Here is a 25049-nt window from a genome sequence, read left to right on the forward strand (position 1 = left end):
TCACTAGACACACTTTTTTTTTTTTGCTTTTTCACAGTACCCCAGACAAACACAGACAACAAATCCCTAATGAAATTAAACAGTTACAGTTATCACCACTATGAGATTGTGTTAAAACTATGCCACCCTTATCTTCAGTCGCCTCCCTTTACTGTTAAAGTTTGACAGCACGATTTAAATGGTCGCTGCGGGAATCCCCACCATTCCCTGTCACCATCGGCAGCCCTGTGACGTGATATCCCCATGCACACACATTGCCCTTCTTCAAATTATTTTCCCCTCACACTGCTCCTCTGCAAAATATCACCCCATACTGCCCTTATGCAAAATATTTTCCCTTCGTTGTCCATCTCCATAATGTCCCCCCACACTGCCCCTCTACAAAATATCCCACAAAACCGCCACTGTTGATAGTATTCCCCCCACGTTACCTTTCTCCAAAATATCTCCACACACTGCTCCTTTTCATAATATTACCCCCATGACGGCCCTTACCAAAATATTCCTCCACGCTGCCCCTCTGCAAAATATCCCCCCTATGCTGCCCCTCTCAAAAATTTCCCCCCTTTCACACACACACTGCTCCACTAAATAAATTAACCCACTTACTGCCTCTCACAAAACTATGTTCCCTTTCCCAATTGTTCCCCCATTATATGCCTTGACCTGCTCCCCACTAATTAACATTGATAAAACATTTAAATCTTTGGCTCCTCCATGAAGCACTTAGCGATGCCCAACATGTGTCTGCAGCACCAGCAGCAGTGTGATGACATCAGCAACGTGCTGACTTCATCATGCTGCTTCATGTCGGGGCTGGGAATGATGGGTGTTCCTCTGCCCAAGTCCCACCGCTACTGTGTTCAAATATATTTGGAAGGAGGGAGCGACGTCTCCAGGACAGGTCCGTGTGTCTGATGTAGAGGCTTGATCTATCATTCCCTCCACTCTCTCTTTAGCAGCTTGCATGCCAGGCAGCATTAGCTTGTTTTGTGCACAGAATCACACTGCACAACTGAAATCAACAGGGCCAAGAGGCGGCACAGAACAGCACGGGAGAGAGAAATAGGACCGGCACTACAGATTCCAAGGGGTTCTGTGCCATACAGCAAAAATTAATATATGCAAAACAGAGGAGTAAAGGTGTATAAATGGCACCAGTAACCAAATAAACATTAATATAATGCTCAAGAGGGAGTCGAGGTGATGATAGATCAAGCGGCCTCATACAGGCACCGACCCTTCTGGCATTTTCCTCAACTATAAGCAAGGTGTAACAGAAAACAACAATAACCATACAGAGAAGTGCACACAAGAAAAGGTCAAGACACAGTGCTAAAAATGTGTTCACAGAATCATACATGGAAAGCAAAGTGAGCAAACATAAAACACATGCACAAGTGGAAAAAGTAGAAATAATAAATGCAAGCAAGGGGAACTTCCTACAAACCTAGCAGAAAACAGAAGAAAGAGGTAGGGAAGGCAAATCATAAATACACAGAGCAAATACAACACTGATCCCTGCCTAACAAGCAAAATCCTTAGCTGCAGGGCTGGAACTCCTTAGGCTGCTTTCACACATCCGGTTTGTGCTGAGCGGCACAATCCGGCTAAAAAACCTATGCAACGGATGCGGCGAAAAAAACGGATCCGTTGCATAAGTTTTTCCATGCAGCCCGTCCGTTTTTTGATGGATGCGGCTTGATACTGAGCATGCGCAGTGTAAAAAAACGTATCCGGCGTCCGGATGCGGTTTTTGCCGCAGGACGCCGCATCCGGCATCCATAGGCTTGCATTGTGAATCGCGCCGGATCCAGCATGATGCGGTTTGTTCGCCGCATGAAAAAACGTGCCAGACAACGTTCCATCCGGCTGCCGCATGGGCTAAATATGCCGCATCTGGCAAAAACCAGACGCAACGCAAGGCCATGCGGCACAATACGGTGCTAATGCAAGTCTATGTGGGAAAAAACGCAACCGGCGGCAAAAAGAACCGGTTGCGTTTTTTCTGCAGAGCGCCTATTGTGCCACACGGCAAAAACCGGATGTGTGAAAGCAGCCGTAGCAGAAATCCACATCTATATATATAATTGCCTTATTCTGTCTGTCTGTCTGTCTGTCTGTCATGCTCCGAAATTGTGTCCTTACGGTGACACAAAGCTGATTGGCCGCTGGGCTCGCCATGGCCCCGCCCCCCCACACGGATTGGCCTCTCGCCCCGGCTCTCTGCAGGCCCCGCCCCCCTCACGCAATGCACGCTCGCTGTGGCCCAACTGACACGGGGCTCCGATTCCCAGGTGAGTACACACACATCAGATCACACTCACTCTCACACTCACTCTCACACATCACATCCACACACTCACAACATCCTGGGATATCGCTTGCTTCTACACCGGCTCCGTCAGGATCCCGGCAGCGCCAGACATAACCTTGCGATGCTGGGATCTTAACGGAGGCCGTGAAAGCTGGTAACCATTATACACATCGGGTAACTAAGGTCCCTTAGTTACCCGATGTGTATCATAGTTACCAGTGTACACCGGCTCACACTCACACACACATCACATCGCATCCACACATCAAGGTCCTGCAGCTGCAGAACATACATAACATAACAGCACACACACACACACACACAAATCAGATCACACTCACTCACATACACACATCACATCGCATCCACATACTCACAACATCCTGGGATATCGCTTGCTTCTCGGCGGCGATATTGTGCTGTGAGCTTCCAGGACCTGAGGGAGGATCACATGGCCAGAAGCATGTGATATCCCCGGATGTTGTGAGTATCAGCGCGTATGTGCAATATCGTCAGTGTCTGTGTGTGTGAGTGTATGCGATCGGGTGTGTGTGAGTGTATGCGATCGGGTGTGTGTGTGAGTGTATGCGATCGGGTGTGTGTGTGAGTGTATGCGATCGGGTGTGTGTGTGAGTGGATGCGATCGGTTGTGTGTGTGAGTGGATGCGATCGGTTGTGTGTGTGAGTGGATGCGATCGGTTGTGTGGGTGAGTGGATGCGATCGGTTGTGTGGGTCAGTGGATGCGATCGGGTGTGGGTGAGTGTCGGCAGAGGAGCACGGCGTGCTGGAGGAGGCTGGGAGCAGAGAGGCTGATCTTGGGGAAGGCTGGGAGGGGGGGGCTGATGCTGAGGGAGGCTGGAAGGAGAGAGGCTGAGCAAACGTGCTCCATCCGCCATACTGCGCACTCCCCATCGTGCTGCATCCCCCATGCTGCGCACTCCCAAACGTGGTCCATCCGCCATGCTGCGCACTCCCAAACGTGGTCCATCCGCCATGCTGCGCACTCCCAAACGTGGTCCATCCGCCATGCTGCGCACTCCCAAACGTGCTCCATCCGCCATGCTGCGCACTCCCAAACGTGCTCCATCCGCCATACTGCGCACTCCCCATCGTGCACCATCCGGCATGCTGCGCACTCCTAAGCATGATGGGGGGTGCGCAGCATGGCGGATGGAGCACGTTTGGGAGTGCGCAGCATGGCGGATGGAGCACGTTTGGGAGTGCGCAGCATGACGGATGGAGCACGTTTGGGAGTGCGCAGCATGACGGATGGAGCATGTTTGGGAGTGCGCAGCATGCCGGATGGTGCACGATGGGGAGTGCGCAGTATGGCGGATGGAGCACGTTTGGGAGTGCGCAGTATGGCGGATGGAGCACGTTTCGGAGTGCGCAGCATGGCGGATGGAGCACGTTTGGGAGTGCGCAGCATGGCGGATGGACCACGTTTGGGAGCGCGCAGCATGGCGGATGGAGCACGTTTGGGAGTGCGCAGCATGGCGGATGGAGCACGTTTGGAAGTGCGCAGCATGGCGGATGGAGCACGTTTGGGAGTGCGCAGCATGGCGGATGGAGCACGTTTGGGAGTGCGCAGCATGCCGGATGGTGCACGATGGGGAGTGCGCAGTATGGCGGATGGAGCACGTTTGGGAGTGCGCAGCATGGCGGATGGAGCACGTTTGGGAGTGCGCAGCATGGCGGATGGACCACGTTTGGGAGTGCGCAGCATGGCGGATGGAGCACGTTTGGGAGTGCGCAGCATGGCGGATGGAGCACGTTTGGGAGTGCGCAGCATGGCGGGTGGAGCACGTTTGGGAGTGCGCAGCATGGCGGATGGAGCATGATAGGGGGTGCGCAGCATGGCGGATGGAGCACGTTTGGGAGTGCGCAGCATGGCGGATGGAGCACGTTTGGGAGTGTGCAGCATGGCGGATAGAGCACGATGGGGAGTGCGCAGCATGGCGGATGGAGCACGTTTGGGAGTGCGCAGCATGGGGGATGCAGCACGATGGGGAGTGCGCAGTATGGCGGATGGAGCACGTTTGGGAGTGCGCAGCATGGCGGATGGACCACGTTTGGGAGTGCGCAGCATGGCGGATGGAGCACGTTTGGGAGTGCGCAGCATGGGGGATGCAGCACGATGGGGGGTGCGCAGCATGGGGGATGGAGCACGATGGGAGGTGCACACCTCCCCCCAACACACACACACACGCGCACTGCACAACACACACAAACTAGGAATCACAAACAACGCCCTACACAGACACCCACACACACAGACAACGCTGCACACACAAATATACGCACATACTGCACAACACACACATTGCTCAAAACATACCTCCCCCCAAAACACACCACACCCACACAAACCGCACAACACACACACACACACAACGCTACAGACACACAGCGCTCCACAAACAACGCAACACACGCAACACACATACAACAACGCTCTCACCCCCCGCGACACTCAGAACATGTACAGCGCCCTACACAAACACTTGGTAACTACACACAACAACATCTATATATATAACAAAAATCATACATGAACTACACAATACGTAAATTCTAGAATACCCGATGCGTAGAATCGGGCCACCTTCTAGTAGAAATATAACCAGCAAAAAAGGCTGATGAAAGGAGAGCAAAAATAGCCGAACCTGGGATGTGATAGGACAGAGACAAAATAAGCAAGTGAGAACCCCTGACTAACCACAAACCAAAGGAAGAAGCAAAGATAAAAGAACTATCAGTACTTGCACAGAGACTGACCAGGCTGTTGCTCAACAGGGAATGAAACCGACCACAGAGACATAGGCCACATGACTGAGTCCTGACGGTTTGCCAATCTTATTTGAAGCCTATCCACATACATTTAGGTTTGCAGTTCCTTCCGTCTATCTACTACTTGTCTTCAAAATAGGTGATCAATATTTGACTGAGGATGTAGGAGCCATGTTGCTCCAGTTAGTGCCTAATTCTCTTTATATGGGTACAAAGGCTCATCCATATGGGTGGCCATGATTGGTACTGCAGTGCAGTCCCCTTCACTTAAATAGGATTTTCCTTGATTTATAATGTTATATAATATGTAATCATTTCTGAATTTGATCTGTATCATTTTAGGCTCAGAATAATTGCCACTCTTTTAGTCAAATATCATAGAATTTCAGTGCATGTTTTTGCCTCCCTTGACAGATGAAATTGGTATTTACTTCTCCTTCACATCTTTTCAGTGAACCTGGAGCCACTTCACTTATTTATAGCAGTTCCTCGGGAGGAGAGAGTTCAGCAGTGGCTTTCTCTTTTCAGTAAAAGGGATCCAATAAGAGCTAGACCTCATAGCAGGGGTGTAATGATCAAGGTTGCAGGGATCGTAACGGAGACGGGACCCAGAGAGTGCAGGGGGCCCATTGTCCTCAGCCCCTGCTTTAGCTGGATGTGCGCCCGAGGCTGCACATCCAGCTGAAATGCATCAGGGTACAGAGACCCATCTGGTCCCTGTACTACGATACACGCTGCCGGCCAAAAAGAAGCTGGCTGTTTTCATCTGTGTCCCTGTGACTAAAGGTGGTGCATGGCAATGACGTCATGCATTGCAATAGCACCAACACTAATGAAAGCTTGCAGTCACTGTGCGCTGGCTACACAGGTGGATGCTGCGCAATGTGGGAGCCAGGGACAGTGAGTACAATATTGTTGTTTTTTGCATTAGATAGAATGGAGACAAATTTACCAGGATGGGGACATATATACCAGGAGGAGGACAGTAGATACCATAGATACCAGGAAGGGAACAGTATATACCAGGAGGGGGACAGTATATACCAGGAGAGGCCCAGCAGGAGGACAGTATACACCAGGAAGGCGCAAGGAGGGGGACAGCAGATACCAGGAGGAGAACAGTATATACCCAGAGGGCCCAGGATGGGGACATATATATTAGGATGGGAACATTATTACCAGGATGGGGTTATATATACACCAGGATGTGGGCTAGAATGGGTAACATATATACGAGGATGGGGGACATATATGCCAGAATGGGGGACATTTACGAGGAAGGAGCCCAGGATGGGGGACATTAGATCAGGGTGGGGGGGGGCAACTTGTATGTTTTTAAAGGATTTAGAATGCTAAATGTATACATACAGCAACATCAACATAACGGGAGAGGGCCCAGGTCCAAATTTTGTACCAGGGCTCAAACTCTAGTTACGCCACTGCCTCTTAGCAACAGTCCCCGCAGTAACTTCATGGTCCGCCTCAATCACGTGCATCCTTTTATTGGAAATAATATTCTGTACTATGAACTAACAATTCTACTATTTGTATTGTATTTATTGTTGTATATTAGAAATCAGGTACCTTTCCATTCACCATGATATCAAAGCGAATTCCATAGGCTTTTATCAATGTCCTATAATCAGTTCCATTAGCATCATGGTAGTACTTTGCATACCTTCATTGAGAAAGACAAGTGTCGTTAATTTGGTGTTACCAAAAGAAACCTCTACTATACAGTTTATTGGGGAAGATTAGCTGCATAGTTGTAGGCAAAATTATTGTTAGTGTACAAAATTAATCTAAAGTCTTTCTATAAAACACACAAAGATTCTGCCGAGCACTAATTAGACACTAGCTTCCCTGACTATACTTTTAGTATACTACCAACCACCTGAAAAAGGAACAAAAGGGATGAGTTACCTCACACCAATAACATCAACTGGAGACCAGCAGTTCTTAGGGACAGAGTCTCCTGGATGAACACCTGTCCCTTCAGCCACGTTTCCTCAAACTAGTGCCATGTTCACGCATTTTTGCCATACGTCAGCGGCTCTACTGGGATTTCATTCTGAAACCCTGAAAAACGAGATTTGGCCATTGACTTTAATGAAGCGGTTGGAGTCTGTGTGGCCTCCGTTTGGGCTGTGTTCACCTTTTTGGAGGTGGGCACAAATGGTGGTCAACTGTACTTTTGTCTCCACCTCAGACAGACAATAAAGTCAATGGTCCTGTTGGCATTTTCATCTGGAAAACATTTTTGAGTGCTTCAGATGGAAGCCTCGACCTCGAAGCATGTCTCTGAAAATCGTAGATTCACATTGAAGGCATCAAAACTATGAATTAACACATGTGGAATGAAATACTTAACGAAAAAGTGTGAAACAACTGAAAATATGTCTTATATTCTAGGTTCTTCAAAGCCACCTTTTGCTTTGATTACTGCTTTGCTCACTCTTTTTGCATTCTTTTGATGAGCTTTAAGAGGTAGTCACCGGAAATGGTCTTCCAACAGTCTTGAATGAGTTCCCAGAGATGCTTACCACTTGTTGGCCCTTTTGCCTTCACTCTGCGGTCCAGCTCACCCCAAACCATCCCGATTGGGTTCAGGTCTGGTGACTGTGGAGACCAGTGACAAAATTTGTCAGCAGTGACAAAAGTGTCAGCAGTGACAAAATTTGATAACAATTTGTGTGTCAGCCTATGGGCCCTTCCTCCTTTGATGCGCTAAGTATCGGATCCCAGTGTCAGTAAAGTGTCCCGTCCTGTATGCTGATAGCACGTTTTCGCTGTGGGGCTGGTTGAAGACCTCAGCCCCAGATCCTATATGCTATTTGGCTCCAGGAACGGTGGGACAGGGCCGGTGACTTTTCTAGTCTGTTCCCGCAGAGTTTGTAGACAACTTGAAGTATGCCTGCCCTAGGGTTCTGTACCCCAACAGTGCCGGTCCTGTGGAAGCAGCCTTCTTTTCCCCAGTGACTGTGTTGAAAACCTTGGCCCACAGAGCTGCCTCGTGGCACGTCTGCTCTGCTTGGCGTCTGTAGCTGTTCTCTCCTTTGTAGTTGTGTTGTGTGTTCCAAGCTGTTGCCACCGGCTGGTTCACTACTCTCACTAGGCCAACCTGCTTTTCCCACTGTGTGAACCTAACTCCCCATGCTGGTTGCCTCTCCCTGACCCTGAGTTCTAGTTCCAGTGGATCGGGAGCCCCTAGTGTGGTGGCATCCTGTAAACCCAACAGCTACGGTGGCCCCCTTCTGTGACCCGACCCTGGCCTGGTCCCCATTGGGGAGGGTGACCCACTGTTTATGTATGTGTATGTTGGTGGAACCAGCACCGACCTTCCTTAGATCCAGGATAAGTACCACACCTTAACAGAGGTGCAGTACCCTGTGGCGCCTGAAGCCTCAGGGGCGCCACAAGTATATTCTGATATCATTTCAGCTGAAGACAGAAAAATATAGCTGGTGTTTGAGAGCCACTTCATTTTTTTACAGAATGAAGAAAAATCCTCCATGTTGGGCAAAATAAAAAAAAATTAGAAAAGCTTAAAGGGAACCTGTCACCAGTTTTTTGACTATTAAACCAAAAGTGTCACCTTCTGCAGCTCCTGTGCTGCATTTTATGAAGGTGCACCTCGTTGCTGACCCCCCTTGCAGACCCCAAAAAGAACTTTATAAAATCCCATTGTGTTGTATGCTAATGAGCTGTGTTGGCCAATTGGGCGGGCTCTATTTAAGCTCCTGTCCCTCCATGTCGCCTTGTTCCCCGTCCTCCTGTCACGATTGCCAAGGATGGCGCCGCCGTCATCATCATCCTGAAACGCCCGCGCCGGGGCCTGCAGGGATGGCATGGTCACCCGGCCGGTAGTATTCGGGGTCAGGCTGTGAGTGGCCCGACCTGGCTTCCGTGACCATGGCGGGTTTCAATAAAGGGAAAGTCTGACAGTCAATCTGGTGTGACAAGGGGGGAGGAAGGAGGGTGACGGGGTTCCTGGGGAGCGCGCCATCAGTCGCAGCGGCCGCTGAGGTTTCAGCCTCCTCTGCCGCAGCTCTCCCCCAGGAAACGGTATGGGACGGGGACGGGGGTGCTAGCAGCGCCACCCGTGGTATGCGGCCAGGTGTTCAGCCGCCGCTGCGCAGTCTCTCTCCGGGGCAGGTGTTACAGACAGCCAGATGGAATTGCTCCCCATGGGTGGAGCGGGGGAGCCCCGGGAGGTTAGTGAGACCCAGGGCAACAGTCCTCAGGGACACCAGGGGTACAGGGCGGCAGCATTACTCACACCAGTCATGGAGTGCGGGTTCCAGCTTCTCCTTATTTAAAGTCTGTTCCACATCGCACCCGGGTGTTGGTCCTTGCTGCCTCTAACCTCTGGTCAGTCCCGGGCAGGTAGGGGGAAGGGTCCGGTGAGGTGATCTGTGGGTCTCTCTCTTTCGTGAGCGTTAGTGTCATCCCCGTGGCATAAAGCATCTTGGGGGCCTCGCCGCCTCTCTGTCTCTTTCTTCCCGGTAGCGTCCGCCGCTTACGCACCCGGTACACCATTCTCTAAGATCCCCAGTGCCCGGCTCCATCCCCTTCCTCTAGATGTTATCAGCCCTGGTCTCGTCGCATCTCCTCAGCAGGAGCTGTTTCCCCTGAGGTCTGTGCTCTGTCACAGCCTCTGTTGTTTTGTCCAACTTCCTGTCTGCTCTGCACTGTACTCACTCCTTGCTCAGGCCCCACTCGCTTTAGGTTGTCATGGGAACCTGCCCGTGTGAAACCACCTGCTCATTTAGGAGACAGGATGAGTCACGAGGCTCAAACTACATGCTGAAAAGCTATTAACTCCTTCCTGTCAGGGTGATGTGTGTGTGTGTGGACTCCACTCCTCCTGCCTGGGAAAAATGGGGGTAATATTCAATACCCTGTAACGACCCGGCTGCAGGGGCGTTACAATACTATGCTGCTGTCCAAGTCTCGCGCAGGCGCAGTTCTCTCTGCCCCTATCGTGGGCCGAGCATAAAAACAGTTTATCTTGCGCCTGCCTGTGCTGTATTTGCGCAGGCGCAAAATCATGGTCGGGGCTGTGCATGACAGCAGCGTCATCCTCGTACCTGACCATGGTCTTGCGCCTGCACAGATACATCACCAGCGGGCGCGAGGTATACTGATTTTATGCTCAGCCCACGATAGGGGCAGAGAAAACTGCGCCTGCGTGAGACTTGGAAAGCAGCGTGGGATGATGACGGCGGCACCATCCTTGTCAGTCATGAAAGGAGGACGGCAAAAAAGCGACAAGGAGGGACAGGAGCTGAAATAGAGCCCGCCCATCTGGCTAACACAGCTCATTAGCATACAACATGGTGGGATTTTATAACGTTCTTCTTGGGGTCTGCAAGGGGGGTCAACAATGAGGTGCACCTTCATAGAATGCAGCACAGGAGCTGCAGAAGATGACACTTTTGGTTTAATATTCAAAAAACTGGTGACAGGTTCCCTTTAATTAATCCTTCATGAGAATTAACCACCAGGTTTTTGCGATATGAAGTGAAGGCAGTGCCATACTGGAAGTAAGATGCTGAATCCAGGCATATCTGTTGTTGAGAGATCTGATGATTGGTTGCAGAAATATCTTTAATTAAAGTTGTAGAAATGCACTGGACTTTGATTGTTGGGTGCAAAGGGGAGACCTTTATAGGTTGGGTTCTCACTGCAAAGTCCTCCTCCATTGTCCTCTATTGCGTGCACCTTTTCTTTATTTGAATATCGCGCCGCCATTGCTGTTTGCAGCAGCACGTGCACATTCACACAGTAATTCTATCTTCATTAAAATGGCACCAGACTCCGCACATGAACATACTGCCATCTCAAGCACCATTATATTGAAGACACTTCGGTAAAGATTATGGCGGCAGGGGCGCATGCAGAGAAGTAAGAAAAAACAATCTGCTCATGGGCCGATGCCTCTCATATTTTCACTGCAGTGTCTTCAATAAAATGGCGACGGAGATAGTGGTTCGTGCATCCGCGGACTCCAGCACCCTTTTAATGAAGACAGAACTACTGTGTCAATGCCGCCAACAACATCAATGGTGGCGCAGTGTGATATTCAAATAAACAAAAGGGGGCACGTCATAGAGGACCCTGGAGGAGGACTTTAAGGCTATGTTCACACTAGAAAAATGATTTTTCTAAAGAAATTTCTTAAGAAATTTCTTGAGAGTGAAGGATTAGCGCACCTGCGTTAAAAAACGCACCAATAACGCAGGTGCGTTTTTGGTGTGTTTTTGGTGCGTTTTCTTTCATGTTGGTCCCTGCGTTTTTTAATGCCTTTACAGCAATAAAGCACATTGAAAATAAAAAAAAAAAATAGATAATACAGAGATAGATATATGATAGATAGATAGATATAGATATTTAGGGGAATAGATAGAGTATAGAGGGATAGATATAGATAATAGATAGAGGGATATAGATAGATAATAGATATTTAGGGGTATAGATAGATAATAGATAGCTAGATAATAGATAGACAATAGATAGATATTTAGGGGTATAGATAGATAGATAGATGGATAGAGTGATAGATAGATAGATAGATAGATAGATAGATAGATAGATAGATAGATAGATAGAGGGCTGGATAGATAGATAGATAGATAGATAGATAGATAGATAGATAGATAGATAGATAGAGGGATAGATAGATAGATAGATAGAGGGCTGGATAGATAGATAGATAGATAGATAGATAGATAGAGGGATGGATAGATAGATAGATAATATAGATAGATAGAGGGATAGATAGATAGATAGATAGATAGAGGGATAGATAGATAAAGGGCTGGATAGATAGATAGAGGGATGGATAGATAGATAGATAGATAGATAGATAGATAATATAGATAGATAGAGGGATAGATAGATAGATAGATAGATAGATAGATAGATAGATAGATAGATAGATAGATAGATAGATAGAGGGCTGGATAGATAGATAGATAGATAGATAGAGGGATGGATAGATAGATAGATAATATAGATAGATAGAGGGATAGATAGATAGATAGATAGATAGATAGAGGGATAGATAGATAGAGGGCTGGATAGATAGATAGAGGGATGGATAGATAGATAGATAGATAGATAGATAGATAGATAGATAGATAGATAGATAGATAGATAGATAGATAGAGGGATGGATAGATAGATAGATAATATAGATAGATAGAGGGATAGATAGATAGATAGATAGATAGATAGATAGATAGATAGATAGAGGGATAGATAGATAGAGGGCTGGATAGATAGATAGAGGGATGGATAGATAGATAGATAGATAGATAGATAGAGGGATGGATAGATAGATAGATAATATAGATAGATAGAGGGATAGATAGATAGATAGATAGATAGATAGATAGAGGGATAGATAGATAGAGGGCTGGATAGATAGATAGAGGGATGGATAGATAGATACATAGATAGATGATAGAGGGATAGATATTCCAGCTTTATTTATGATGTTTCCCCCCACACACTGCATTTCTCATGACCGGTAATGTGTTCACATCACCGGCCGTGAGAAATGTCCTGTAGTTACCCGCAGCCACGCTCAGGAGCTGCATTCAGCACTCGCTCACTGACCCGTGGAGAACTGTCACACGCGGCTGGAGCAGTGCTGGAAGCGCCGGGGGACATCGCTGTGGATTACGTCGGAGCTGTGTCTGGGAGGGGTTAATACACTGGAGAAAGAGGGGCTTTTTGTCTTTTATTCAAAATAAAGGATTTTTCGGTGTGTGAGTGTATCTTTACTTTCACTTTCAGATTAGTGACCTCGTGTCATAGACGCTGCGATCACTAATCTTGGACTTAGCGGCAGCTATTAGTTGCCGTTAACTCCATATTACCTGGATGGCCCCAGCATCACGGCATCTGGAGGAGCCGGTAACACGCCGGGATTGTCGCATAATGGATGCGACAGTCCTGGGGCAGCTGCGGCTGATATTCTCAGCTGCGGGAGGGGGAGGGGGCATTAACCCTGTCCCTCGCTCTCCCCAGCCTGAGAATACCGGGCCGCCGCTGTGTGTTTACCCGGCTGGAAGGTAAAAACACAGCGGAGCCCACGCTTTTTTTTTCTCTTCTTCTTCCTCTTCCTGTCCTAGTGACATCACTTCCCTGCAAAACGCAGTGCAGGGAAGTACACTATGTCTTGAAAACGCGAAATAACGCGGGAATAACGCAGGTATAACGCAGGAATAGCGCACATCACTTGCTACCTGAGTTATACCTGTGCTATTTCATGATTACATTACAGTCAATGGAGTGAAATAACGCAGTTAGCTGCAGAAAAGAAGTGACATGCTCATTCGTTTTCTTAAGAAAATCTACTGAAAGAATTTTCTTAAGAAAAAAACGCAGTGTGTGCACAGCTAATTTTTTTTGCCATAGGTTTTGCTGGGGAATGTCTGCAGAAAGGTTACAAGAATTTCTCAAGAAATTTCTGCAGCAAAAACGGACCAAAAACGCAGGTAAAAAACGCAGTGTGTGAACATAGCCTAAAGAGAGGACCCGATCAATCAAAGTGCAGTGCATTTCTGCAACTTTGATTAAAGATATTTCTGCAACCAAGCATCGGATCTTTCTACAACAGGTATGCCTGGATTCAGCATCTTACTGCCTGTAAGGCACTGCCTTTAGTTCATATTGCAAAATCTTGACGGTTAGTCCCCTTTAATCTCATTTATTTGCTGCACTTTTTTTCTGTTTTTTATTTGCATGGAAATTAGGTTTTGTCGCATTTTTAAATCCATAGCTTGTCAATTTCTTTTTCGTAGACACACTTCTTTGGTGCAGTTTAGAAATCCTCATGTTAAAATCTGCTCCATTTATGCAGCGTGTGAACCTAGCCTTAAGGGGGCTTTACACGCTACGATATCGTTAATGTTTTATCATCAGGGTCACGTCGTTAGTGACGCACATCCGGCGTCATTAACGGTATTGCAACGTGTAAGACTTACCAGCGACCTTAAACGTCCTCCAAAGTGGTGAAAATCGTTCACCATGGAGAGGTCGTCCTAAAACCAAAAATTGTTAATGGTTGTTTAAAGATGTTGTTCGTCGTTCCTGCGGCAGCACACATTGCTATGTGTGACACCGCAGGAGCGAGGAACCTCACCTTACCTGCGTCCCGCCCGCAATGAGGAAGGAAGGAGGTGGGCGGGATGTTTGTCCCGCTCATCTCTGCCCCTCCGCTTTGATTGGCCGGCCGCTTAGTGACGTCGCAGTGACATCGCTATGACGGCGAATGCACCTCCCCCTTGAGGGAGGGATTGTTCGGCAGTCACAGCGACGCCGCCGACAAGGTAAGTGCGTGTGATGCTGCCCTAGCGATAATGTTCGCTGCGGCAGTGATCACACGATATCGCATGCACGACGGGGGTGGGTACTTTTGCGTACGATATCGCTACCAATTGCTAGAAATATCGTAGTGTGTAAAGCCCGCTTTAGGCAACATAGAGCAGAGGAACTGGATTGAGACACCCATGTATTAGCTAGAGTTTACGACTTGGTCAGCTACAAATTACTTGGTTTTAAATGGCAAGCATTGAAGGAGTGAGACAAGTTCATCATCAGAATGAAAATATCTGTAGTTAAGAAAATTCAGTTCTAGTTTAATTAGAAATTTATACCTGAAATTGTATCCTGAAGAAACAGATTTCTCTGTGAATTTATTATCCAAGCGAGTAAATGAATATTGAGGATGGCATTCAGAAGCATCTCGGTCAAGATTACAGTCCCATTCTATCTGAATGCCAATAACCCCTCCCTGAGAAAACAAGTACAATAGTTATAAAGTTATATTTTACACTTTTTTGCCATGTTCATATGACACAGGTCACCACTGACTTCTTACCCTTTTCTGTTCCTATAACATTTTATATAAACTAAGTATTTTCACAATAATAATGAAAAATACTGTACATAATCAGCGTTCATGCTGTCCCTTCAAAATCCCACTAGGCGGCACCATAACATTTATGAATAAAATATTGCATCTTAACCCGCAATGTGAATATTTTATAATGTTCACTCCTGAACACTGAAACTGTAACATCAAGAATGAAAAGTTATAGAATTCTGTAAATCACAAAACATTTGCCATGAGTGTATCTCGCTCAGGGGAGACCCTGGATGAATCTGGTGTCAGAAGGTCACCGCGCCTTTCCACTGGCAGGTTCACTACTCTTATTTGATAACATCTCCTTGCTTGTGATGCTGTAAGGGATAAGCACCCTTTCCCGTCTGCTGCTGGCTGTAGCTTCCAATTTCAGCTGCGGTTCTTTGGGATCACTCCCCTTCCCTATATAAATCATGTGATCTGATCACATGATGCCTATGATAGAAACTGAATCCCTCAGTTCTATTTGGTCCACTTTGGAAGAAGCCTGCTCTGGAAGAAATTTTTCTTGTGTGCAGCAGTGGTGTTTGCTGCACTGAAGCAACCTGTGGTATTTTTCCATTGCGTGTCTATTTCCCCTGTTTATACCCTTTTGTTTCTGTGTTGTAGTCGCGAGACTAGTGATCTCATGGGCCTGCTCACTAGCCAGGGTGAGTGTAGGGCTAGTTGAGGGCCTAAAGTATCTACCTCAGCGACAGGTTGCAAGAACCTGTATAAAGACGCTAGGGAGCTCAGGAAACAGCTTGAGGCGAGGTGTCCCCTCCACCTAGCGGCAGAGACCTCCGTTGTATTGTGACCCCTGTGTTTCCTGTGTGTTGTGACATCTTGTGGGGATTTACAAGGTATTAGGTAAACCCTGCTAGTCACATGCATGACAACATTCCCTCCTGAAGGCCTCTTTATTGCATTATCTAAGTGGTCTCCAGGCCAATCTCTGGATATCATTGTGTACAAGATATTAGACTCATTGTTGAAGAATATAGACCTCTAATCTAGCATCTATTGCTCCATTTCAGCCTCCGCTCTCAATCTAGTGACAATGTGGGCAACATCATAAATAGGCCTTCAAAAGGGAACGTCGAACTGGTCCTACTCCTGGGATTATGTGGGGTGGCATAATGTATTTTCAGAAGGACCCTCTAGTCCTCACTCTAAGTACACTAACAGCTCGGCATTACATTTATTTGCTGGTGAAACCAGTGGTATTTGCTGGTGGAACCAGTACTATCGACACAAAGTGTCCCAGGAGCCATTTTTCAATACGACAACGCCAGGCCACATATTGTACATGCTACTTTGAGCAACCTGCGTGCCCTAAATGAGTTATCATGACCTGCAGTGACCTTCAAACTAGTCTCCCATCAAACACATCTGTTATTGGCTTGCAATTACAAAGGGAGCTGTCAGCGGAGGACCTTGATGATCTGCCCAAGTGCATTCAGTGACAGAACATTTCTCAAACGACCATTAATAACCTCAGTTATAGGAGCCGAGACATGTAAGTGCGTGGATTTCTGCATGTGGCGCTCATACTTAATACTGAATAAACTGAGATATATTGAAAATGTTTTCATATTTTCAGAATTTAGATATCATTAACATGTCTATAGATGCTCTAATTTCCATAATTTCACAACCTTTACTTCTTGGTGAAAGAAAATTATTAAAAAACAGAAAATAAGTGCCAGCCAGCAGTGCCACCCTTTTCTATGGCTGTGTCTGGTATTGCAGCCCAATTCAGTTGATTACAATACCTTGTAATTAAGTTGCCTCAGCCTCCCCTGTGATGTATTTGCCTCCAGCCCCTCCTCTGATGTATCTGTATACTGTAGCCCCATGTCTCCTGTAACGTTTACATAGAGGTTTCAGTGAGCACTGTGCGACCTTGTTTGATAGCAAGTGATGCTGTTGGGCTGGCACACAAACAGAACTAAAGGTGCAGGGCTGACCCATGTCACTGCTATCAGACACGGCTACACTGTGCACTGGGAGAAGAGAGGGTTTGCTTCGTCTGACTGGGGGTCAGTGTTTAGAGGGCTGCGATGCCCATAAAGATACCTTTGGAAAAGGTTATGGTCATGAAAGCCGTTTATCAATACTGACTAGGGTCAATGGAATCTGTCAGTGTGTTTGGAGGTCTGTCGATCCTGCTGAATAGTACATATTTTCTTCTATGACGATATACATACTTATGTAACTTACATCCATTGCTATATCCTGAAAGTTATTTCCAGACCACGACACAATTTTGCCCAAGTAAAAGATTGGACAGTAGTGATTTTCTTCACTGAATCGACAGGTCTTGAGAAATGAGTCGTCTTCTGTGTTCAGAATGTTACTTCTATGAGAGAGAATATAGACAGGACATTAAAAGGGAAACATATTCGGCTAGTTTCACAAACTGCGTTTTTAAGAGTTTAGTTGATCTAAAAAAGCATTTTATATTCCTTTGTACTACTTTTTTATGCAATGTTTTTTGAAATGACTGTGATAATTATCTAATAATAATAATCATCATCATAATGCCCCCCTTACTGTAGCTGCTGATTTTGAACATTGGCTACAAAAAAAATAGGTGAGCAGGATTCCCCCATGTCTCTGTGTACTGTGTATGGGAGAAATATTTTTAACTACTGTGTTTTCCCAAGAATAAGCCCTAGCAGGAATTTTTGGCCTTTTCGGAGTAAAGCTTAAAGCCCTATTCTGAAAATAAGCTTTAGTTGCGGTTCAATAATTAAGTGTCCATGCGGGTAAAAAAAAGTTAAAGATACTGCAGGACACTTCATTTTAGAAAGCCGACACCCCCAAAAGAAAGAATGCATATGTCGCGGGCGGAGGAGGGGACGCTGCGCTCTCCCACTGCTCGGGTCCGGCTGCTGCTGCTGCTGCTCGGTGGTGGCTCGAGCGGTGGGCCGGATCCCGGGGACTCGAGCGGCGTTCCTCACCCGTGAGTGAAAAGGGGGATGGTTTTTGGGGATTTGTTGTCCGTGACGCCACCCACGGTTGTGGGGAGGTTGTGACACCACCGCTGCTCTGGACGGGGATCCCGGGAGCGATGACAGGGAGAAGCTTGGATGTTGGTTCTTCCCTCCATGGGTAGGGGGTTTGGTTGTCCCGGGGCCCGGTGAGGGGTATGGATGGATGGCAGGCGGGTTACGGGGCCTGGTGAGGTGCAGGGTCGCGGGGGCAGCGCTGTGCCGCACGGCACGGTGGTACTCACTCAGCCAATGATGTACACAACGTCTCCGGTAAAACAAACGGCTGGATGGACGGGTCCCACAGACGGCTGCGGTGTTTCTCCTCCCGGCAGGTTGATGGTGACTGCCTTTCCCTGCACCTGTGTAGTGTAAACGGTGCCAATGGGTTCCCACCGGTAACCCGCTCCCCAGCTTGAAGGTTGCTGAAGGAACTCCTTTTGCCCGCAGGCTCTGGCCCTGGGAACTGTAGCCTTGGTGGTGACTGTGTTTCCCTCTCTCGGTTGGACTGTTGCCTTCTATCGGGACTTGGTTGCTGGGAAACCCCGGAAGTTCCCTTCGCTAACGGATTTGAGAATTTCAGCGGCGACTCCTAGCCTTGTCGGGGTCCGTAAGCCCTGCCGGTTGGTGCTGGCTTCTCTTTGCGTACCGGTCCGGTACCGCCGGGCCACCGCCCGTCCACGGTCCTTACGGTTAGCTCCAATAGGCCTCTCCTGCAGACGGTCACCACCGTCTGCCAACCTTGCTGTACTGTCCGGGCCGCACACCCGGACCAACTTCAGACTGCTCTTTTAACACTTTCCTTCCTCACTCCACTCCTCTCCTAACTCATCTGAAACTCCACTGCTTTTCCCGCCTCCAGGACTGTGAACTCCTCGGTGGGCGGGACCAACTGCCTGGCCCGCCCCCTGGTGTGGACATCAGCCCCTGGAGGGAGGCAACAAGGGTTTTTGTTTGACTTTGGTGTGCCTGACCGGGGGTGTGAGGTGTGTTGGTGTAGTGCTTGTGACGTCCCGGCTTGTCCAGGGCGCCACACATACATGCACACACACACCACTCACACACACATCCGGTGATACCGTACTGCTCTAGTAATCTAGGACTCTGTGGAGCAAAAGGACCTACCCTGCTTCAAGCCGGTGGGCATGTGCACACACATACACACATCCGGTGATACCGCATTGTTCCCAGCAGACAGGGGGACCTGGGACGCTGTGATGGTGAGGACCTGTGGTGGAACGCATCGATGCTCACAGCATCCCAGTGCCTCTATCTGCTGGAAGCAGTGTGGTATCACCAGATGTGTATGTATGTGTGTGTGTGTGTGTGATGTGTGTGTGTGTGATATGTGTGTGTGTGTGAGTGCCTGCCAGTTGGAATCAGGGGAGGACTACTGTGGAGAAAACAAGAACCTGCAGAGAGCAGGTGCTAAGGACCTGGGTGCAACGCAGATGTCCGGGGTCTGGTAAATATGATCCTTTTGGGGGTGTGCCTTTTATGATGGGTAAACATACCCCCAACCCATGTTTTCCCCCAAACTAAGCCCTTCCGCGAACATAAGCCCATGCGCATTTTTTGAGACAAAGACAAAAAATATATAACACTGTCTTATTTTTAGGGAAACATGGTAGTTCCCACCCAGCAGCTCAGAGACAACTGAACAAGAAACAGAGGCTGCAGAGGAGAAAATGATTGAGGAAACAGTCACATAATGGGTAGAAATTGGGGTTATTGTCCACGGATGGCTCAAAATCTGGTCCACAGATCAATGCGGTTGATGCACTCTATTAAATCAAATTATCGCTCTTTGCCCTGAAGTTAGAATTAGTATAGATATTGTCACTATATTGTTAGTATATATATATATATATATATATATATATATATATATATATATATATATATATATATGTATATAAAAAAAAATAACAATATAGTGACAAGAATCTATACTAATTCTAACTTCGGGGCAAAGAGCGATAATTTGATTTAATAGAGTGCACCAACCGAGTTGATCTGTGGACCAGATTTTGAGCCATCCATGGACAATACAGTATATATATATATATATATATATATATATATATATATATATTTTATACTCGTTGCAATATCAAAGAAAATATCACTGTAGTAGCAAGAACTAAAAACACTTTCAAAGCTAAAGTGTTTATTTATTAATAGTTAATTTGTAAAGTGTCTGTTATTTTTCGGCAACAATACAATCATGTAACATATCATTTACTGACACTTACTTTGAAAAATTGAACTTTGGAAAACGTATGGAGTTTTTAATATAGACTGTGAAGTCTTCGACTTTTCCTAATAGTGGAATTCTAAAAAAGATCAAACAAGGTTATTGTATACCAGTATATACAAATCAGCAAAATAGTCTAATAACATAAACATTTCCATTATTTCAATGCACACTCACTAAAAGCAATACTGACACTTGTTTTCTCTGGACTTTCATGGCTAAGGGGGTTTAATTTTTTCCTAAACATAAAATCCATTTACTCAGCAAATCTATGTTTGGTGTCTCTATAGATTCATGACATTCACAGATCTATATGTATTGGCCAGACAACTTGGAAATGTATGTGTCTGCAGTAACAGATACCTAGATCAGCAGTGGACATTGAGTATCGTATTGCTATTCTGTACAAAAAAATTGCCCATGTAGTTCATTATTTTAATTAATTAGAAAGAAGGCTAAAATTTGTGACTCTATTGCTTTTGAAATGATTCTGTAAAAGGTCCTCTTTTCTAAAAAAAAAATAGGAGAGTTATAGTGAAGACTTATAGGGTAAAGGCCCCGTCACACACAGAGATAAATCTTTGGCAGATCTGTGGTTGCAGTGAAATCATGGACAGATTGTTCCATTTGTACACAGCCACAAACCTGGCACTGATTGTCCACAATTTCACTGCAACCACAGATCTGCCGCGGATTTATCTCGGTGTGTGACAGGGCCTTTATTCTTCAGTTGTCTCTTGAGCAGCTCAGAGTAATGCAGTCTCCTCACTTCCTAGTTCCTGGCAGGATGAGCTCTCCTCTTTCTGTGACAGTTCTGGTGAGCAGAGCTGTAGTATTAGCAGAATTATGAATCTTTGACAAGTTCTGTTGTAACACTGAGGTATCAGTGTTTTGTTCTGAGTATAAACTACATTTAAGTCCAGAAATATTTGCACACTGACACAAGTTTTGGCATTTTAGCTTAATGTATTGATGTTTGTTTCTCTATATACTATGATTTACATTAATTGAATCAATAGAACAGCGTAATATTGTTTTTGCCATTTCATAATTGAATATTATCCTGATGCAATCTTAATAAATTGTTATATTATTGTTTTACCATAAAACTGTATTCAGTGTGCCTAATTTGTATATTAGTGAGCGCTACGCAAGTAAGGGCCTGTCACTTTGACGTGGTAACAAGCTGTTTACCAAAACATATTAAAGATACATTTATATAATACATATGGGCTTAAAGTACAGACTCTCAGGTTTTATTTGAGGGTATTCACATCCTAATTGCACTAAAGATTTCCGAATTACAGTGCTTTAATATCTAACTGCCTCTTTTTCAAGAGACCAAAAGTAATTGGACAATTATCTCAAAAGCTCTTTAATGGGCTTCATGAGCTCTTCTCTCATTAATCCATAATAAACTAAGCCGGTAAAAGGTCTGGAGCTGATTTGAGGTGCAGCATTTGCATTTGGAAGCTGTTGCTGTGAACCCACAAATGGGGTCAAAGGAGCTCTTCATGGAAGCAAAAAATAACACTATTAGGCTAAAAAAAAGAATAAGAAATTCACTTGAGAGATAGCAGTAATGTAAAGAATGACCAAATCAATAACTTGGTACATTTTGCAAAAAGAGCACACTGGTGAGCTTGGGAACATAAAAAAGCCTGGATGTCCACAGAAGACAACAGTGATGGATGATTCTTTAATGGTGAAGAAAACCTCATTCAACATTCTCTCAAGTGAAGAACATTCTCCAGAAATTGGTGATTCAGCTTCTGAGTATACCGTAATAAAGACTTCATGACAAGGGGTTCACCACAAGATGCAAACCATTAATCAGCCTAATAATTAGAAAAGACAGTTTAGACTTTGCAAAAAATAAAGTCTAAAGAAGCCAGCCCAGTTCTGGAAAAGCATTCTTTAGACAGATGAAACCAAAATCAACCTGTAACAGAATGATGAGATGAATCATGTATGGGGAAGACTTGGAACGACTCATGATCCAAAGCACAGCACATCTTCTGTAAAACATAGTGGAGGCAGTGTGATGGCATGGAGTTGCTTGGCTTCCAATGGCCCAGGATCATTAGTGTTTACTGATGATATGCCTGAAGACAGAAGCAGGCAGATGAATTTTGAAGTCTGCAGGGCAATACTTTCTGCTTAGATTTAACCAAAATTCTGAAAGTTTGATTGGACAGCGCTTCACTATACAGATGGATAATGACCTAAAACATACTGCAAAAGGAATCCAGGAGTTTTTTAAGGCAAATAAGTATAAGATTCTGCAATGGCTGAATCAATCACCAGATATCAATCCTATCGAGTATGCATTAAGACAAAACTTAATGGAAAAAGACCCACAAACAAGCAAAGGCAAGGCTTGGCAAAACATCCCAAAGCAGTATATCCAGCATTTGGTGACATTCATTGCTTCTAGACTTCAGGCAGTCATTGCCTGCAAAGGATTCTCTACAAAATATTACCTATTTATGACCAAGGACATAACTGTACATCCTTGGTCCCCTCCCTCTGGTAATCGTGACCTTTGATGGCAAGCTCACCGTAATCCCCACACATCTCTGCTGTTCTGATCAGCAGAGATCTGTGGCTAACAGGTACAGGTGGATCCACGATCCACCTGCGACTGCTAACCCTTTTGATTGCTCTGTACAATACTGACAGTGCAATTTAAATGTCCGCAGCAGGTATTGCGCCATTCTCCGCCGCCATCAGCGGCCCTATGATCTGATGACGGGGAACTGGTGGTTGCCATGGTAGCAATGGGTCATGTGTAGAGATGGGTGAACTCGCAGATACCTGGTACCAGCAGGTCCCTGTTCACTTTTTTAAAAAATTCAGATAAGTCTATAAGGATCAGATTTTGGAGTTTAAAAATGGTGGTAGGAAGGATAGGGGAATGTGAGCAAGTGCGCTGTATTTACCAAGGCTCCAGCATGTACACTGCTCTCAGGCCTCGCATTCACTTACTGGGCTGCTAATTACAGTCGGACGCACCCCCACCCTGAATGTCAGCGTGTCAGCTGACTGCATCCAATCACGGGCGCCAGAACGGCCGGTGGGCGGAGAAAGCAGTGTAACTGAAGGAGCCTGTACATTCTAGCATCTACCGTGAGCCTAGAATGTACGGGATCATTCAAGGTTAGTGGGCGTGACTCGCTTGGTTGGTGGGCGTCACGATGCTCCTCTCGTCCACCATACTCATGCAAGAGGGGTGAACCTGCACCCCCTCTATTTGGGGTTCTTACCCCCACACCCCCGCTTTTATTATAAACAACTCCATGCCCATGTGGACTTAGAAAAGAAAAAGAATGTTTATTTTGGTAGTCTGGTTGTAAACGCCCCCTATCATGTGATAGGGGCTTGTTGAAATGACGTCAGCCTAAAAATATCAGCCTCCTGCCTCCATCCATTAGATGCGACAAGCCCGGTGCTTTACTCAGCTCTTCCTGATTTCCCTGATGCGGTGGCAATCAGATTAATGAGGGATTAATAACAGTGCACAGCTGCTACTAAGTCCTAGATTAGTGATGGCAGGCATCTATGACACCCAAATCACAAATCTGTAGGTAAAATTAAACAAACACAGAAAAAATCCTTTATTTGGAATAAAATACAAAAAACTACCCTATTTCACCACTTTATTAACCCACTAAACACCCCTGCAGGTCTGACGTAATCCACACGAGATCCCACGGCGATTCAGTTCTGCTACATCCAAGTCACAGCGAGAGGCCATAGAACATGACTGCCCGCTGTGAGTGTAGAGAATGAATGAGCTGTGAAATGAGTGGTGACATCACTCAGGTAATTTGCAGTCACAGCTGGAAGTTCCCATAGTCCTCCACCTGTGACAGCAGGTAAACTGACCTCAGGTGACCTCACCTCAGGTGAGGTTACTGAGTTCACAGACCTGCATCTCCTAGCAGAAAAACACACTTTTTTTGCCAAGAGATGCAGATTTCGTGACGAAATTTTTACACCATATTCCTGCACCCAATCTACACCTCCTGTCAAAAACCACGGGGTTTTGACACATTTTTTTGCTGCGGTCTCTGCCAGGAGGTGCACATTTGATGCTGAAATCGTCTGCACCAGATTTCAGCACCAAATTTGCACCTCCTGGCAGAAAAAAAACAAAACTGTTTTTTGCTTTTTTGGGTCAAGGGATGCAAATTTGGTGATAACATTTTTACACCATATTCCTGCACCCAATCTACACTGCATGGCAAAACGCCCACACTTTTTTTACGCATTTTTTTTCCACAATTTTTGTTATTATTTAAATAATTAAAAAAGCGATGTGCGTTCTCCCTCCAATTTTGATACTCAGCCATGAACCCATGATAAAGCCCGACACCTGGGGCTGTATTGGCCGAAACCCCCAGCCTAAAAATAGCAACCTGTAGCTGCCCGAGATTGTCATGACAAGCCTGGCACTTTACTTGGCTCTTCCAGATTGCCCTAATGCGGTTGTAATCGGGGTAATGAGGTGTTAATAACAGCACACAGCTGTCACTAAGCCCTAGGTTAGTGATGGCAGTCGTCTATGACACCCACATCCCAAATCTGTAAGTGAAAGTAAAGACACCAAAAAATCCTTTATTTGGACTAAAATACCAAAAAGCACCCTCTTTCACTATTGTCTTAACCCCAACACACCCTTGTAGGTCCGACGTAATCCACACGAAATTCCATAGCGATTCCAGCACTGCTACATCTCAGTACAGTACGCAGCCATAAAGCATGACTGC

The 25049-nt window shown here is 46.1% G+C and overlaps 1 protein-coding gene across 1 annotated transcript in view; it reads right to left on the minus strand.

The window, feature by feature from the left end:
• Positions 1-25049, minus strand: part of P2RX5 (purinergic receptor P2X 5) — a 185376-nt gene that overhangs the window by 33225 nt on the left and 127102 nt on the right. The window contains exons 6-9 of the mRNA XM_075333149.1: positions 20276-20356; positions 17248-17386; positions 14777-14913; positions 6693-6786 (exon numbers count right to left, since the gene is read on the minus strand). Of these exons, the coding sequence (XP_075189264.1) occupies positions 6693-6786; positions 14777-14913; positions 17248-17386; positions 20276-20356 (451 nt within the window). The remainder of the gene's footprint in view (positions 1-6692; positions 6787-14776; positions 14914-17247; positions 17387-20275; positions 20357-25049) is intronic.

Source organism: Anomaloglossus baeobatrachus, chromosome 2 (assembly GCF_048569485.1).
Source record: "Anomaloglossus baeobatrachus isolate aAnoBae1 chromosome 2, aAnoBae1.hap1, whole genome shotgun sequence".
In the NCBI taxonomy this organism is placed as follows: domain Eukaryota; kingdom Metazoa; phylum Chordata; class Amphibia; order Anura; family Aromobatidae; genus Anomaloglossus; species Anomaloglossus baeobatrachus.